This window comes from Amblyraja radiata, chromosome 3, assembly GCF_010909765.2.
Source record: "Amblyraja radiata isolate CabotCenter1 chromosome 3, sAmbRad1.1.pri, whole genome shotgun sequence".
NCBI classification, from domain to species: domain Eukaryota; kingdom Metazoa; phylum Chordata; class Chondrichthyes; order Rajiformes; family Rajidae; genus Amblyraja; species Amblyraja radiata.
The window spans coordinates 65,917,945-65,935,650 of record NC_045958.1 but is presented as its reverse complement, the minus strand read 5'-3'; the positions used below and the strand labels follow the sequence as shown (position 1 = coordinate 65,935,650).

At 46.7% G+C, this 17,706-nt stretch overlaps 1 protein-coding gene across 4 annotated transcripts in view; it reads right to left on the bottom strand.

Annotated features, from left to right (window-relative positions):
* Positions 1–17,706, bottom strand: part of ric1 (RIC1 homolog, RAB6A GEF complex partner 1) — a 131,773-nt gene that overhangs the window by 109,516 nt on the left and 4,551 nt on the right. For all 4 annotated transcript variants that reach the window (XM_033017956.1, XM_033017955.1, XM_033017957.1 and 1 more), the window contains exon 2: positions 1,732–1,839. In XM_033017956.1, coding sequence (XP_032873847.1) covers positions 1,732–1,839 — 108 coding nt within the window. The remainder of the gene's footprint in view (positions 1–1,731; positions 1,840–17,706) is intronic.

Here is a 17,706-nt window from a genome sequence, read left to right as displayed (position 1 = left end):
CCCCGGGCCCCGCACACTCTCTCCCTGCTGCCCCGGGCCCCGCACTCCTTCTCCCCGCTGCCCCGCACTCCTTCTCCCCGCTACCCCGGGCCCCGCACTCTCTCTCCCCGCTGCCCCGGGCCCCGCACTCCTTCTCCCCGCTGCCCCGCACTCCCTCTCCCCGCTGCCCCGCACTCCTTCTCCCCGCTGCCCCGCACTCTCTCTCCTCGCTGCCCCGGGCCCCGCACTCCTTCTCCCCGCTACCCCGGGCCCCGCACTCTCTCTCCCCGCTGCCCCGGGCCCCGCACTCCTTCTCCCCGCTACCCTGGGCCCCGCACTCTCTCTCCCCGCTGCCCCGGGCCCCGCACTCCTTCTCCCCTCTGCCCCGGGCCCCGCACTCCTTCTCCCCGCTACCCCGGGCCCCGCACTCTCTCTCCCCGCTGCCCCGGGCCCCGCACTCCTTCTCCCCGCTACCCCGGGCCCCGCACTCTCTCTCCCCGCTGCCCCGGGCCCCGCACTCCTTCTCCCCGCTGCCCCGGGCCCCGCACTCCTTCTCTCCGCTGCCTCGCACTCCTTCTCCCCGCTGCCCCTGGCCCCGTACTCTCTTTCCCCGCTGCCCCGGGCCCCGCACTCCTTCTCCCCGCTGCGGATCCAATCTTTGGCCGGAAGCAAGAGGGCGGAGCAAAATGGCGAAACAAGATGGCGGAACAAGATGGCGGGGGCAGGTTGCTAAAATGAGTCATAAAACCGCCCATGAGCGTATTACACGTTTGCGTGAGAGTAATCCATCTTGCTCCGCTATAGGATCTTTGGTCCACACAGAGACGAAATTATATGATAGAACTTTATTTATCCCAGGAGATAAATTAATCTGCCAACAGTCATAAAACACAAGATACATGAAATTAAAGTGACGAGTGGAAAGGATGAGGGATGTGCAAAGATTTGGGGGGGGGGGGGGGGGGGTCAGTCTACCCCACGACAGAAGCTGGAGGAGTTGTACAGTTTGATAGCCACAGAAAAGACGGGTCTCCCGTTGCGTCTTTGTGGAACCAGTCTTATGCTGAAGGTTGCAATCTTATACTCCTCAGGTTGACTAATGTGTTATGGAGAGGATGAGCTGTATTGTCCAGGATGCTCTGCAGTTTGAGGAGCATCCTCCCCTCCAAGACCACCTCCCATGAATCCAACTCCGTCCCCAGGACGGAATCAGCCTTTGAGTTTGTTAATCCTGTTGCCGTCTGAGGCCTTCACCCTGCTACCCCAGCACAAGACAGCGAAGAAGATGGCACTGACTTCCACCAATTGGTAGAACATCTGCAGCATCTTACTGCAGACGTTGAAGGAGCGGAGCCTTCTCAAAAAGTACAGCCTGCTTTGTCCCTTCTTGTACATGGCCTCAGCGTTCCTGGACCAGTCCGGTTTTCTGTTGAGGTACACTCCTAGGTATTTGTACTCCTTGGTAAACTACACACCCACACCATTAAACTACAGGGTAGATTTATTGTCTTATTTTATTTCATTCATCTTCAAAATCTGATTAAAAACAATTACATTTATTCTTAAAAAGATTGCAGCTACCTGAAAAATCAAATATAAAGCATTTGTAATTGCTAAAACAGTTAAACAGCAATACCAACAGCATGATCAAGCAGTTGAGTAGCACATTTAATATAGCAGAATCTGCAAAGTATTTTTATAATCATTGCATTCAAATGAATAACAGAGAATAGCACAAATTTTATATCTTACCGCAACAGCGATCATGCTGCTATCGGACTTCCATTCTGTCTTTTCATATGTCCCAAACTGTGCAGCTGCCTTTGCAGATTCCTTGTAGCTTACAATTAAAACACTGGGCTGGTGGAAGAAAAAATGTTTGTTAGGAACAATATTTGTTTTGCTGATTCAATGTTATTGTTTGCTGATTCAAGTTTCCACTGTATTTTCCTTGTCCATGAGACTGTACATATTGCCATTAACATTGCTACAATATAGTTTAATCAATGATGAATCTTATCACAATCATATCCTGGATTCTACTGTATTATACGATACAAATGCAAAGTATGTTGTGACTCGTTCCAGTTTGTCTGAACTAGTTTGCATCAAATAATTAATGCAAAAGCTGGGCCTTCCTAAACAAAAATTATCCACAGCAAACGTTTTTGAAAATGAATGCACAAGGCATTAAAAAGTTATTTTACCTTCTTGTTAAACAGTCAATTTGGCAAATATTTTTACATCTTCAGATTAAACAACCTTGAATGCAGCAGATGTTACAACTCTCTTCCCACAAGTATTTCTTTTGTTTGCATGTGTAGTCTAGAGGATAAAAGTCATTTTTTTACTGCTGAAACCAGGAAGGAAAATCACAACTTCATGCCAGACTCTCAAAATTAGAAGTTGAAATAGATTGTGTCTGACCACAAGTTATCATGTAAAGAGTATTCTGTTATTTTCCCTCTCTCATTTAAAAACTGGAAAATTCCTCTTCTATATTCAATGTATGAAAACAGCTGGAATATAAAATCAAAATTAAAAAAATGAAAACAGCAAAAATACTCAGACCTGAAGAATTACTTAGTTAAAAAAAAATCAGTGCTTCAAATCAATTACTTTTAAATGTAACAATATGTATTTTACCAAATAAATGTTATTAGAATGTATCCATTTACTAGGATTCCATCCCAAGAATGTGCACAACTTGTGCCAAATATAAATGGAAAACTACTGAATGCAAACCTTTATAAAAGTACTCAAAGTAACCCTCTTAGCTCAATTATCAAACAAACCGTGTGGCATGAAAATATTATGGCATAAAACAAACTTGTTTAGTGGCTCAAATTAAACAATATGATCATTGGATGTGTCTTATGCTGACTGTACTATGCATTTCAATCAAATTATTGTGGTTGGTAAGATACCTCTGTTCATCAAAAATTCGAATCCATTGCATCATATCTGTCTTACCACTATTGTTACAATTGCAGATCTGCAGCCTCAGTGCATTGGCTATCTAGAACATTGTTCAAATAGAAAGGCCAAAGCACACAATGGCAGTTTAATTAGTGCAGCATTATTATATCAAGTATTAGCACTGATTAGTATACATACTATTTCATAATTTTATACATAAAATAGAACTAAACTGGTTATTTCCCATTGTACTTACATCTAAGATCAATGCGACAGAAACTATATGCCAACTAGGTCATAAAGGTCACCTATCACTAATTATTAAAGTGGATATTTGGCTGAAAGTTCAAAGTAATGGTGATTGCATTGCTAAGTTGATTTTTAGATACCCATTTTCTTATTTCAGTACAACTAGAAAAATGCAAAATATAGTTTAATGCAGATGGGAGAATGGATCATTTTGGAAGGAAAATTGGAGAAAAGCTTAGTGAATTCAACGGCACCATTTTAAAGAAGGTACCATTCACATAAAAATCTTCAATTCCAGCGGAAAAGTTGAAAGGCGTGTGAAAACCTATTGGTTTGATGCAGTACAAAACCCAGAAACTTATAATCTTAAAAAAAAACACCAGCCATGTCTAGTTTACTGTGACCAGTTTATAGAAGGATGTTAAAGCCTTAGTGAATGGCCAAGTTTTGTGGAAAGACTGAAGCTTGGATTGTTTGCCTTAAATCATGGATGGTTAAGAGAATTCACTGGCAGTTAAATGGTGAGGTTTCTACACTATATTGAAAACTTTTACCACGAGAATTGATCACTCTACATGTAAGATAATTAGCAAAAAAGCTTGAAGGAAAAAATATTCATGAATCAAGTTGCCATGATTTGAAATGCACTTACTGATGGGATGATGGAAACACTCCATGGTAACTTCAAAGAAATGTAACTGGAACAGCAACAACGATGAGTCGGCCTTACAGGGAGGAGGTCCAGCACTTAGCAGCATGGTGCGCTGACAAAAACCTGGCCCTTAACTCCAAGAAGACCAAGGAGCTCATTGTAGACTTCAGGAAGTCCAGGGGCGGCACGCACACCCCCATCCACATTAACGGGACGGAGGTGGAACGTATTTCTAGCTTCAGGTTCCTGGGAGTCAACATCTCCGATGACCTCTCTTGGACCCACAATACCTCAACTCTGATCAAGAAGGCTCACCAGCGTCTCTTCTTCCTGAGGAGACTGAAGAAGGTCCATCTGTCTCCTCAGATCCTGGTGAACTTCTACCGCTGCACCATCGAGAGCATCCTTACCAACTGCATCACAGTATGGTATGGCAACTGCTCTGTCTCCGACCGGAAGGCATTGCAGAGGGTGGTGAAAATTGCCCAACGCATCACCGGTTCCTCGCTCCCCTCCATTGAGTCTGTCCAAAGCAAGCGTTGTCTGCGGAGGGCGCTCAGCATCGCCAAGGACTGCTCTCACCCCAACCATGGACTGTTTACCCTCCTACCATCCAGGAGGCGCTACAGGTCTCTCCGTTGCCGAACCAGCAGGTCCAGGAACAGCTTCTTCCCGGCGGCTGTCACTCTACTCAACAACGTATCTCGGTGACTGCCAATCACCCCCCACCCCGGACACTTATTATTATTTATCCAAATCATTTGCTATGTCGCTCTTCCAGGGAGATGCTAAATGCATTTCGTTGTCTCTGTACTGTACACTGACAATGACAATTAAAATTGAATCTGAATCTGAATCTAAATAGCAAGGCAATAGAATAAAAGCAGGAAAGTGAAATTATTTAGATAGTTATTTTCAAAGAGAAAGTTCAGGCATAATAGGTCAAATGACAGCCTCCTATGCTGTATGGATCTATAATGACATTTTATTTCCATTAATCTGGATAGAAACCTCCTGCTGAGACAAGCTGAACTGCTGGAATGAAATTGTTCCCCAGTGTGTAATCTAATAACTAGAAGGTGTATTATGTGATAATAGATCTGATTCAGAAAGTGCGAAATGCAGGCCACTATCAAAAAATATTCTGTTTTAGTTAATGTCATTACAGTAGTTCATACATTCCCACTATAATAGCAAAAAAGCAGGGAAGCTATTATGAAACTACAGCAACAAGGAATTTAAATGTAAAGAGTTTCTTAAAGAAGTGGCCTCTCAAATACCATTCACATTTTGTCAACAGGAAATGAAAATTCAGTGTTCAGCTCTTATTTTGGGTAATATTTTTTCTCATGGTAGAAGTGGAAGGAGGGCCAGCGAGAGCAAATTTCACTTCCATAATTGGCTTCAACAACATAAACTTAGAAAAGCTCAAATGAGCCAAGAAATTTCCTATAAGCAAGTTTGGTATTCCGAAATCGCAAGGAATCAAAGGTCAAATGCTGTAAAGAAAAATCGAGCAAAGCACTTTAGATACAGTGAGTATAGTTTGGGTCCCATTTCTGATCTTTTTCCAAGCTTGTATTTGTCAGGGAACAGATAGAGGGGGCAGTTTTGGATGGGAAACCGAGGAGGGAAGGAGACTGGACCAGTGAGGAGACATTCTCGGCAGTTGCATGCACACAGACCCGCGTCTCATCTGCAGCCAGGATCGAACCCGGGTCCCCGCTGCCGAACCTCCACTGGACCGTCCCCGTCCCCCCCCCACTTGAGTATCACACCCCCTACCCGGGGCTACTGAAGACATCCGGACCGACGGGACACTGGCCCCCAGTCAGCGCGGAGAAGCGCCAACCACAGCTCAACTCCACTTCTCCCGCCGGGCCAACTGACAGCCCCAGACAGATGACACCAGTGGCCCCGGGCCCACAGCAGGGCGGAGAACCTACAGGCCCAGTCATCGCCAACTCCAGCCCAACCCCACTCCAACTCCAGAGGAATCCGCTCCCAAATGGAAGCCAGGGCGACAAGTGCCAGTTCGCCCACGGCCTGGCTGCACTTCCTCAGCCGCCACCCCAGGTACAAGACGGAGCCGTGCCGCACCTTGCACACCACCGGCCCCTTTGGTACCCGCTGCCACTTCATCCACAACCCCAAGGAGGAGCGAGGGCCCCGGCCTCACCTGCGCCAGAGCGCCAGCCTGGGCTCAGCCTCCTCCGGTCCAGCGCTCGACTGGGCTACGCTGCGGGCGGCCTTCAGCCCCGACCTGGAGTTGGAAGTGGCCTGGACTCTGGGCTTGGGCAAGGGAGGGGGAGGAGGTTGCTGTTGCCGCCAGCACCACCATCACCAGCGGTAGCACCAGCAGCTCCAGCGAGCGCCAAGCCTACCCATGGCCGGCAGGAGCCCGTCGGCATACTCTCTCTCTCCGACCAGGACGACTCCAGCAGCAGCGGCTCCAAGTCGCCCGTCTTCGAGCGGGGCCGAAGGCTGCCTATCTTCAGCGGGATCTTGGTGTCGGGGGACGGGGATGGAGGTGGAGGGCTGCCGGCCAACCCGGCGGGACAGGCAGAGCCGAATTGGAGCCAGTGGCTGTAGCGCCAGCACCAGCTGCAAGTCTGGGGCCACCCCGCTAGCGCAGGGCCACCCAGGACAGGGACGGAACACCCAGGAGGGGACAGGGACGGCCCAGCAGCAACTCAACAGCGGCCAGAGCCAGACCTGACCCCAACCGTTGCCGAAACGCAAACCTGCACACAATGCAGCACCACTGTTGCCGAGACTGTTTATAACAAGTGACCTATGACCTGGGCATGCGTAGTTGGAATACCGAGCTCACTTATTTAAAAATGTCGCTTGTTGATTCCAAAACGCATCATCAATTCAACATGTTAACTTTTTGATCTATGCAAACCAAAATTGGTCCGTGCAATTCCAATCATCTATTTAATAGGTGAGAGATGGCAAGAGGAAAATATTTTTTTCCCCAGGCTGCTCTTTCACACCCAGTCCCAAGCATCCCAACAAGGTAGAATTTAAAAAAATGTTGGCATAAAAAGCCAAATTTACTTGTTTTGCATTGCTACAGCAATGGATCAATTCCAAGTGCAAGAGCTGAGCAAAAGCAAGAAACCCAAATGATTGCACGCACTTCAGATCTGCAAATATATCAACAGTCCTTCAGCATCACTGAGTCTCAACAGCACTGGGTGATTACCTTCAGCAGCAGGTCTGCAGGCAACTCAGCTACATTTTCTATATTGCATTTAAGGCAGGAAAATGAATGCTGGTCAGGCCAGTGATGCCCAGATCCTCAAAAATGACACAGTAAAACACCCAGCTTATGGCCTCACCCGCTAAGTTCCTCCAGCAGCCCGACTTTGGTGATTCAGATCCCAGCCCCTGCAATCTCTTGTGTTTTCAAATGCAGAGGTTCAGGAAAAATGGTAGATTGAACATTTAAAGCAGCGATAAAACATGGGCCTATTGTTTATGGAGAGTGACATACTTCATAATACTCATAAAGCAAAGTAAATCTTCAGATCGTCTACTTGGCTATGGGAAGTGTGATTTTGGTTACATTAAGAATAGGATCAAAGCCATTCTCATTAGAATGAAGCTATCGAGTGGTGGTGCCATCGAGTGTGGCTGCCTCGCCTGCAGCTGTCTGTCCTCTTATTCTTTTTGTTATTTTTAGTCTGTTTTAAAGTTTGTTTTTGGGCGATCTTTAGTCTTTTTTATGTGTGTGGGGGGGAGGGGGGGAAACCGTTTTTCTTAGTCACTTCCTGGTCGAGGATGCCTATCCTCCAAGCCGCATCTTCGCCCCCTCCTCGCGGCCTACCATCTGGATTAGCACGGTCTTTCCTACCGGAGACCGGCCAGAGATTCAGCTTAAGTAGCGGCGCAGCGCTGGATTCCATCGCGGAGCGAGCGATGCCTTACTGGGAATCGCCATGTTGGAGCTCCGGAGTGCTGCGACTGCCGACTTCAACACCGTGGAGCTGTGGTCTGTGGAGCTTCCAGCCGCGGGTCTTCTCGCCGAGGTCGCCAGTGTTGAATCTCCGCCCAGCTCGGCCTGTGGACTTCGGGAGCCGCGGTCTCCAGTAGGAAGCAGCCGATTTGGAGGCTCCGGACCGCAGAGAATGTTCTTCTGTTCGAGGGCCTGAAACATCGGGCCGTCGTTACGGCATCTGTGGAGGCCTCAATAGGCCCCGACCACGGGTGAACAGAGGAAGAGGACTGAACTTTGGTGCCTTCCCTCACAATGGGAAACGGTGATTCCGCTGTGGGGGGATGTTTTTTATGTTTTATGTTAAATCCCAAAGTGTTGTGTTTATCTTATTTGTGTGCGGTATGGTAACTCAAATTTCACTGCACCAATTGGTGTATGTGACAATAAATGTCCTTTGTCCTTTGATAATAAAATATACATTGCATTTTAGGCCTTTTAATTGCAATCACTGTGTTTCACATCATAAGATGATACAGCACTGAAAGAGCCTGTAAACTCTCTATGTCTGTGCTGGACTCCTGATCGAACTGCCCAATTATCCTGTTTCCCTTCCTCTTCCTTACAGTCCAACAAACTATATTTCTTCAAGCATTTAGGTATGCCTTCTGAGACAGGTTTCACCATTTCTAAGAGTGCATTCTGTCTCAAAATAACCATATAATAACCATATAACAATTACAGCACGGAAACAGGCCATCTCGGCCCTACAAGTCCGTGCCGAACAACTTTTTTCCCTTAGTCCCACCTGCCTGCACTCATACCATAACCCTCCATTCCCTTCTCATCCATATGCCTATCCAATTTATTTTTAAATGATACCAACGAACCTGCCTCCACCACTTCCACTGTAAGCTCATTCCACACCGCTACCACTCTCTGAGTAAAGAAGTTACCCCTCATGTTACCCCTAAACTTCTGTCCCTTAATTCTGAAGTCATGTCCTCTTGTTTGAATCTTCCCTATTCTCAAGGGGAAAAGCTGATGCACATCAACTCTGTCTATCACTCTCATCATTTTAAAGACCTCTATCAAGTCCCCCCTTAACCTTCTGCGCTCCAGAGAATAAAGACCTAACTTATTCAACCTTTCTCTGTAACTTAGTTGTTGAAACCCAGGCAACATTCTAGTAAATCTCTTCTGTACTCTCTCTATTTTGTTGACATCCTTCCTATAATCGGGCGACCAAAATTGTACACCATACTCCAGATTTGGTCTCACCAATGCCTTGTACAATTTTAACATTACATCCCAGCTTCTATACTCAATGCTTTGATTTATAAAGGCTAGCATACCAAAAGCTTTCTTTACCACCCTATCTATATGAGATTCCACCTTCAAGGAACTATGCACGTTTTTTTTCGTTTTTTTTAAATTTTATTAGGGACAGTGCATATTAATAAAACATTTGCATGTAATATGCAAGATTGTAGCCAGTGGCTAATTTCCATCTTTAGTCCCACACAAAAATAAACACATACCAAACAAGGTAAAAAAACAAAAGACAAAAACAAAAACAAAACAAACAATATGGTTTAACCTGCAGTCATAACATAGAATAAATAACAAATACTCAACACAGTTTAAAGTCCCAAAGTCATTGTCTCTTCCCTCCTTGCTTTCCCTCTGCGCTGAGGCAATCCAAGCCTCCGATGTTATGACCCCGCCGGGTGATGCTAGGTAAGTCCCGCAGGCCGAATCTGAGCTCCGCAAACGGGCCGGTTCAAACTCCGCGGCCCGGGGCGGTCGAAGCTGCCGAACTCCAGTCCAGCGGACGCAGCTGTAGTTGCGGGAGCTCCAGAAAACAGAACTCGAGCTCCCGATGATGTCGTCCACTGGCCCACTGGCCCGCGGCCGAGCCTCCAAAGTCGGGTCGGAAGTTGTGCCGCACCGCAACCACAGCCCCGAAGTCGGCCAGGCTCGCGTTGGTAAGTCCTGGCTCTGCTGCACAGCCTTGAGGTCGGTCGCAGTTGGAGGCCGCCAGCTCCGCGATAGGCCTCAGCGCAGACGGACACGGAGACGGGGGATACGGCAGGAAAAGTCGCATCCCCCCGAAGGAAGAGCCAAAAAACACACCACACCCACCCCCCCCACACACACACAGCCAAACAAACCGAAACAAACCGCAAAAACAGGACAAAAGAAAACAAAAAACAGAAAAGACAAACGGACTGCAGGCGAGCCGCAGCTGCAAGGCAGCGCAGCCACTCCCACTTACTGGGTTATTCCCAGATCCCTCTGTTCAACTGTATTCTTCAATTCCCTACCATTTACCATGTACGTCCTATTTTGATTTGTCCTGCCAAGGTGTAGCACCTCACATTTATCAGCATTAAACTCCATCTGCCATCTTTCAGTCCATTCTTCCAAATGGCCTAAATCACTCTGTAGACTTTGGAAATCCTCTTCATTATCCACAACACCCCCTATCTTGGTATCATCTGCATACTTACTAATCCAATTTACCACACCTTCATCCAGATCATTGATGTACATGACAAACAACAAAGGACCCAACACCGATCCCTGAGGCAACCCACTAGTCACCTACCTCCAACCCGACAAACAACCATCCACCATTACCCTCTGGCTTCTCCCATTCAGCCACTGTTGAATCCATCTTGCTACTCCTGCATTTATACCCAACAGTTGAACCTTCTTAACCAACCTTCCATTAGGAACCTTGTCAAAGGCCTTACTAAAGTCCATATAGACAACATCCACTGCTTTACCCTCGTCAATTTCCCTAGTAACCTCTACAAAAAATTCAAGAAGATTAGTCAAACATGACCTTCCAGGCACAAATCCATGCTGACTGTTCCTAATCAGACCCTGTTTATCCAGATGCTTATATATATTATCTCTAAGTATCTTTTCCATTAATTTGCCCACCACTGAAGTCAAACTAACAGGCCTATAATTGCTAGGTTTACTCATAGAACCCTTTTTAAACAATGGAACAACATGCGCAGTACGCCAATCCTCGGGGACTATTCCCGTTTCTAATGACATTTGAAATATTTTTGTCATAGCCCCGGCTATTTCTACACTAACCTCCCTCAATGTCCTAGGGAATATCCTGTCAGGACCTGGAGACTTATCCACTTTTATATTTTTCAAAAGTGTCAGTACTTCTTTTACTTTGAAACTCATAGTATCCATAGCTACTCTACTAGTTTCCCTTACCTCACATAATTCAATATCCTTCTCCTTGGTGAATACCGAAGAAAAGAAATTGTTCAATATCTCCCCCATCTCTTTTGGCTCTGCAGATAGCTGTCCACTCTGTCTCTCCAATGGACCAATTTTATCCCTCGTTATCCTTTTGCTATTAATATAGCTGTAGAAACCCTTTGGATTTACTTTCACCTTACTTGCCAAAGCAACCTCATGTCTTCTTTTAGCTTTTCTAATTTATTTCTTAAGATTCTTTTTACATTCCTTATACTCCTCAAGCACCTCATTTACTTCATGCTGCCTATAATTATTGTAGATCTCCCTCTTTTTCCGAACAAGATGTCCAATTTCCCTTGAAAACCAGGGCTCTTTCCAATTTTTACTGTTTCCTTTCAACCGAACAGGAACATAAAGATTCTGTACTCTTAAAATTTCCCCTTTAAATGTCCTCCATTTCTCTTCTACATCCTTCCCATAAAACAAAATGTCCCAGTTTACTCCTTTTAAATCATTTCGCATCTCATCAAAGTTAGCCTTTCTCCAATCAAAAATCTCAACCCTAGGTCCAGTTCTGACCCTCTCCATAATTATATTGAAACTAATGGTATTATGATCACTGGACCCGAAGTGCTCCCCAACGCATACCTCCGCCACCTGTCCCGTCTCATTTCCTAACAGGAGGTCCAACACTGCCCCTCCTCTAGTAGGTACCTATATGTATTGCTGCAAAAAACTATCCTGCACACATTTTACAAACTCCAAACCATCCAGCCCATTTACCGAATGTGTTTCCCAGTCTATGTGTGGAAAGTTGAAATCTCCCACAATCACTACTTTGTGCTTACTACTAATATCTGCTATCTCCTTACATATTTGCTCTTCCAATTCTCGATCCCCATTTGGCGGTCTATAATACACCCCTATAAGTTTTGCTACCCCTTTCCCACTTCTCAGTTCCACCCAAATAGCCTCCCTAGATGAGCCCTCCAATCTATCCTGCCAAAGCACTGCTGTAATATCTTCCCCGACTAGTAATGCAACACCTCCACCTCTTGCCCCTCCAATTCTATCACACCTGAAGCAACAAAATCCTGGAATATTTAGTTTCCAATCACAGCCCTCCTGCAACCATGTTTCACTGATCGCCACACATCATACTTCCAGGTGTCTATCCAGACTCTATCCAAAAACTCATATGTCAGGCTGTTATTCATTGATTACAGCTCGGCATTTAACACAATCATCCCCTCCAAACTGGTTACCAAACTCGCAGAACTGGGTCTCTGCGCATCCCTCTGCAACTGGATCCTCGACTTCCTCGTCCACAGACCACAGTCTGTTCGTATTGGTGGAAATGTGTCAGCCTCAATAACAATCAGCACGGGAGCACCTCAAGGCTGCGTGCTCAGCCCCCTGCTGTACTCACTCTATACCCATGACTGCGTAGCGAACCACAGTGCGAACTCCATCATCAAGTTCGCTGACGACACCACTATTGTGGGGCGTATCGCTGATGGGGATGAGTCAGAGTACAGAAGAGAGATCGAGCAACTGTCCATATGGTGCCAGCGCAATAACCTGGCCTTGAACACCAGCAAAACCAAGGAACTGATTGTGGACTTTGGAAGGAGTAGGAGGGGGACCCACAGCCCCATTTATATCAACGGGTCGATGGTTGAAAGGGTCAAGAACTTCAAATTCCTGGGGGTGCACATCTCTGAAGATCTTTCCTGGTCCGAGAACACTAACGCAATTATCAAAAAAGCTCATCAGCGCCTCTACTTCCTGAGAAGATTACGGAGAGTCGGATTGTCAAGGAAGACTCTCTAACTTCTACAGGTGCACAGTCGAGAGCATGCTGACCAGTTGCATCGTGGCTTGGTTCGGAAATTTGAGCGCCCTGGAGAGGAAAAGACTACAAAAAGTAGTAAACACTGCCCAGTCCATCATCGGCTCTGACCTTCCTTCCATCGAGGGGATTTATCGCAGTCGCTGCCTCAAAAAGGCTGGCAGTATCATCAAAGACCCACACCATCCTGGCCACACACTCATTTCCCTGCTACCTTCAGGTAGAAGGTACAGGAGCCTGAAGACTGCAACAACCAGGTTCAGGAATTGCTACTTCCCCTCAGCCATCAGGCTATTAAACCTGGCTTGGACAAAACTCTGATTATTAGCAACCACTTTCTGTTATTTGCACTACCAGTTTATTTATTCATGTGTGTATATATTTATATCATGGTATATGGACACATTTATCTGTTTTGTAGTAAATGCCTACTATTTTCTGTGTGCTTAAGCAAAGCATAAATTTCATTGTCCTATACAGGGACACATGACAATAAACTCACTTGAAACTCACTTGAACTTGAACTTGAACTTTCTTAAGTCTCTTTGTAATTTGGGACTTCACTTTAGATGAATCTTCTGTTAACAATTTTGCTGCTAAAAGGCTAGAATAGCAGTAATGGATTGACTGTGCTTATATTCACTGGAATTTAGAAGGATGAGAGGATATATCCAAGATGGCGGCGCTGGCTTAACAGCTGCGGCCCACCTGCAGTCCGTCTGTTTTTTTTTTTCTTTCTTTTTGTTCCTTTGTCATGTTTTAGTTAATTTTGTTTTATTAAGTCGTGTATGTGTATGGGTGGGGTGGGAGAAACTTGTTTTGGTCTCTTCCTTCGGGGGATGCGACTTTTTTTCTGTCGTATTCCCCTTCCCCGTCTCCGCCGAGGCCTAATGGTGGAGCTGGCGGGCTCGGAGCTGTGGCGGCGGCGGCAGCAGTGGCAGTGGAGACCCGACTCGGCCCCGGAGCTGTAGCGGCGGCGGTAGCGGAGACCCGACTCGGCCCTGGAGCTGTGGCGGCGGCAGCGGAGACCCGACTCGGTCCCGAAGCTGTGGAGGCGGCAGCGGAGACCCGACTCGGTCCTGAAGCTGTGGCGGCGGCAGCGGAGACCCGACTCGGTCCCGAAGCTGTGGCGGCGGCAGCGGCAGCGGAGACCCGACTCGGCCCCGGAGCTGTGGCGGCGGCAGCGGAGACCCGACTCGGCCCCGGAGCTGTGGTGGCGGCAGCGGCAGCGGAGACCCGACTCGGCCCCGGAGCTGTGGCGGCGGCAGCGGAGACCCGACTCAGCCCCGGAGCTGTGGCGGCGGCAGCGGAGACCCGACTCGGTCCCGAAGCTGTGGCGGCGGCAGCGGCAGCGGAGACCCGACTCGGCCCCGGAGCTGTAGCGGCGGCAGCGGCAGCGGAGACCCGACTCGGCCCCGGAGCTGTAGCGGCGGCGGCAGCAGAGACCCGACTCGGCCCCGGAGCTGTAGCGGCGGCAGCGGAGACCCGACTCGGCCCCGGAGCTGTAGCGGCGGCAGCAGCAGCAGCGGCAGCCGAGACCCGACTCGGCCCCAGAGCTGTGGCGGCAGCGGCAGCAACGGAGACCCGACTCGGCCTCGGAGGTGTGGCGGCGGCAGCGACCACCCGCGGAGTTTGAACCGGCCCGTTCGCGGAGCACGGTTGAGCCGCGGGATTTACCATCACCCGGTGGGGTCACAACATCTGGAGCCTAGATCGCCTCGGCGCAGAGGGAGAACAAAGAGGGAAGAGACAGAGACTTTAAGATTTTGCCTTCCATCACAGTGAGGAGGTGTTTGGTGAACTCACTGTGGTGGATGTTAAATTTGTGTTGATTGTGTGTTTTTGTCATTTTTTATTATATGTATGACTGCAGGGAAACGAAATTTCGTTCAGACTGAAAGGTCTGAATGATAATAAAGGAATCTAATCTAATCTAATCTTATAAAAACATATAAAATTCTTAAAGGATGGAATGGACTAGATGCACGAAAAATGGTCCCGATGTTGGAGGAGTCCAGAAACAGGGGTCACAGTTTAAAAATAAGGGGTATGCCATTGAGGACTGAGATGAGGAAAAACATTTTCACCCAGAGTTGTGAATCTGGAATTCTCTGCCACAGAAGGCAGTGGAGGCCAATTCATTGGATGTTTTCAAGAGAGAGTTAGATATCGCTCAGGACCAATGGAATCAAGCCATGATCATATTGAAGGGCTCGAAGGGCTGAATGGCATACTCCTGCGCCTATTTTTTTTTAATTAGATGATCCACTTTATTTTTGATTAAAACATTGACGTCTTTAAACACCTCTATCAAATCTCTTAACTGCCTCTGAATAAGAACAATGCAAGGTTTTCCAGTCTATACTACTGTAATAACACATCTTCCCTGTTTCTACATTTCCAACATTCTCCTACGGGAGGAAAATTGATCTGCCAACAATCATAAACATAAAATACATGAAACATGAAAATCCTGAACTGTTCTTGAATCATTGTTCAACTGAAATGGATAGAAATGCTCATGCTAACTTACATAATTAGTAATTATCAGAGCTGTGACATGTCAGCCCAGGTCAAAGATAATGTTACATTAAAATCAATGGTAACACAAATTCATAGCGTGATTCTACGATCTGTGTGTGAAGCTGTTTTAGAACAGAAATGCCATGGCTTTAACGTGAAAAAGTAATGAAGCAGGGTAATAGAACTTTTTGGATACTTCTGAAAAAAATGTCACTTAAAAAAATATATGCCTTTGAATTTAAGAACCAAGTTACACACAAGTTATCATTGCCTTGATAAAATGAAAAATATGCATCCATCACATGGTGGTTCAAAGCATCCAAGATAAAGTACTTACAAAGTTTATCCTTAACTGTTATGTATAAGATGTGATAGTCAATTTCCATCTACATGCTGCCATATAGGTAATGGGATAGTGATCAGATAATTTAATGTTTTGTATTACAAATTAAGAGATAAATATTGAACAGTATACAGGGGATTACCCTGTCGGATTATATTTCATAAACTGATAAGAGCAGACAAGACCTTATTTTAACATTTCATGTAAAAATATAACACCAACTTAACTATATTATAGTTAACCCTCATTTTGATGGGCCCCTTTATAATGGATTTTGGTTTTAGTGGATGGACCTACAAACACCACCGCAGCTCCCCAGCCCGGTCTTATGACGTCACCCCCGGCTCAAGGTGCACCATTGAGCCCTTCTTCATTTGCTGCATGGTCTGGCTGACGTAACTATTGTTGCGGCACACTTTGTTGCCCCTGGGGCAGCACCTTCTTTAGGTCGCTGCCACCGACATGACCCACTGTCACCGATGGACCCACTGCCCTCCCCTCACACCTGCTGCATGTCGCCCGTCGCTTTGCCCACTCACTGCCGACTGGTCCTCCTTCTCCTGGTCTGTCTACTCGGCCTCTCCCCTTCTCCACCTCCTCATCCTTCTCCTGTCACTCTGTCTGCTCGGCCTCTACACCCCCCCCCCCCCCACCCCCCCCCTTCACCTCCACCTCCTCCGCATCTTGGAATATGTTGGCGACAGAGGGGAGGCAGAGCGGACAAAGTTATGGCTGAAAGGGAAGGAAGCCCCACGGTGACCAAGCGCGTCCTGTCAGTAGCTGCGGCCTGAAAAAAGCACATTCTGTTTGGGGTTACAACGTGAGCCGTAACAAAGGCCCTGTCAACCGGTGAAGAAGGGCTCGCTGGTGCATATCAGCAGCATTGGAACCTAGTTATAAAGTGAAACGCTAGGTTACCTGAACTGGTTCCTAATTGTAAGGTGAAGTGCTGGAGCAACTCAGCAGATTGAATCAGTCCCGACATCACATATCCATGTTCTCCAGTGATGCAGCCTGAGTTACTCCAGCACTTTGTGTTCTTTTGTGTATTAATCGTCATCTACAGTTGTTTGTTTCAACGACATACAATAACAATACCTACTCGGTTATAGCAGACACCATTCCTGGTCAGTTATAACGAGGTATTCTCGTAATTAATTACATGCTTGTGTCAGAGTTTGACCTGAACTTTTAATCAAATGACCTACAAAATTGCTACAGCCACAGACGATAACCAATATAAACTAGCCAAGTCAAAAAATATCTGGTGGTGCATGCTTTCAAGCTTATGCTAGACAAGAGCAGGGAGCAGGAGGAAAGATCAGGATGGGTCAAGTCTGATTAGTTTGGCTGCTTTTCAGAGGTAACGTGAAGTGTAGATGGAATGAATGGTGGGAAGTCTGGTTTGTGTGATGGACTGGGGTACATCCACAACTCTCTTCAACTTCTTGCAGACATGAGCAGAGCTGTTCCCAAACGAAGCTTTGATGCAACACAACAGTATGCATTCCATGGTGCATCTACCAATGACTTAAGAATATTACAGTTGAGACATTGGTGTGCCTGATTGGTTGTCGCATCAATGTGGTTGGTCTACGATAGATTGTTGATAATATTAACGTCAAGGAACTTGAACCTATTAACCATTTCCACTTCAGCACCATTGATGATCATAGAAAGCATTTTATCAGGATGATGATTTTGGGTTGCTGATAGAGCTGTTTTGAACAGGTCTATCAAAGACTACAAGAAATTGCAGCGAATTGCGGACGCAGCCCAGACCATCACGCAGCCTCAGCAAGGCCAGCAGCATAATCAAGGACGAGACTCACCCTGACCACTCCCTCTTCGCGCCTCTCCCATCAGGCAAGAGGTATAGAAGTGTGAAAATGCAGACCTCCAGATTCAGGGACAGTTTCTTGCTAGCTGTTATCAGGCAAATGAATCAGCCTGCCTGAACTACTATCTACATCTTTGGGGACCCTCAGACTATTATCCCTGATTGGACTTTG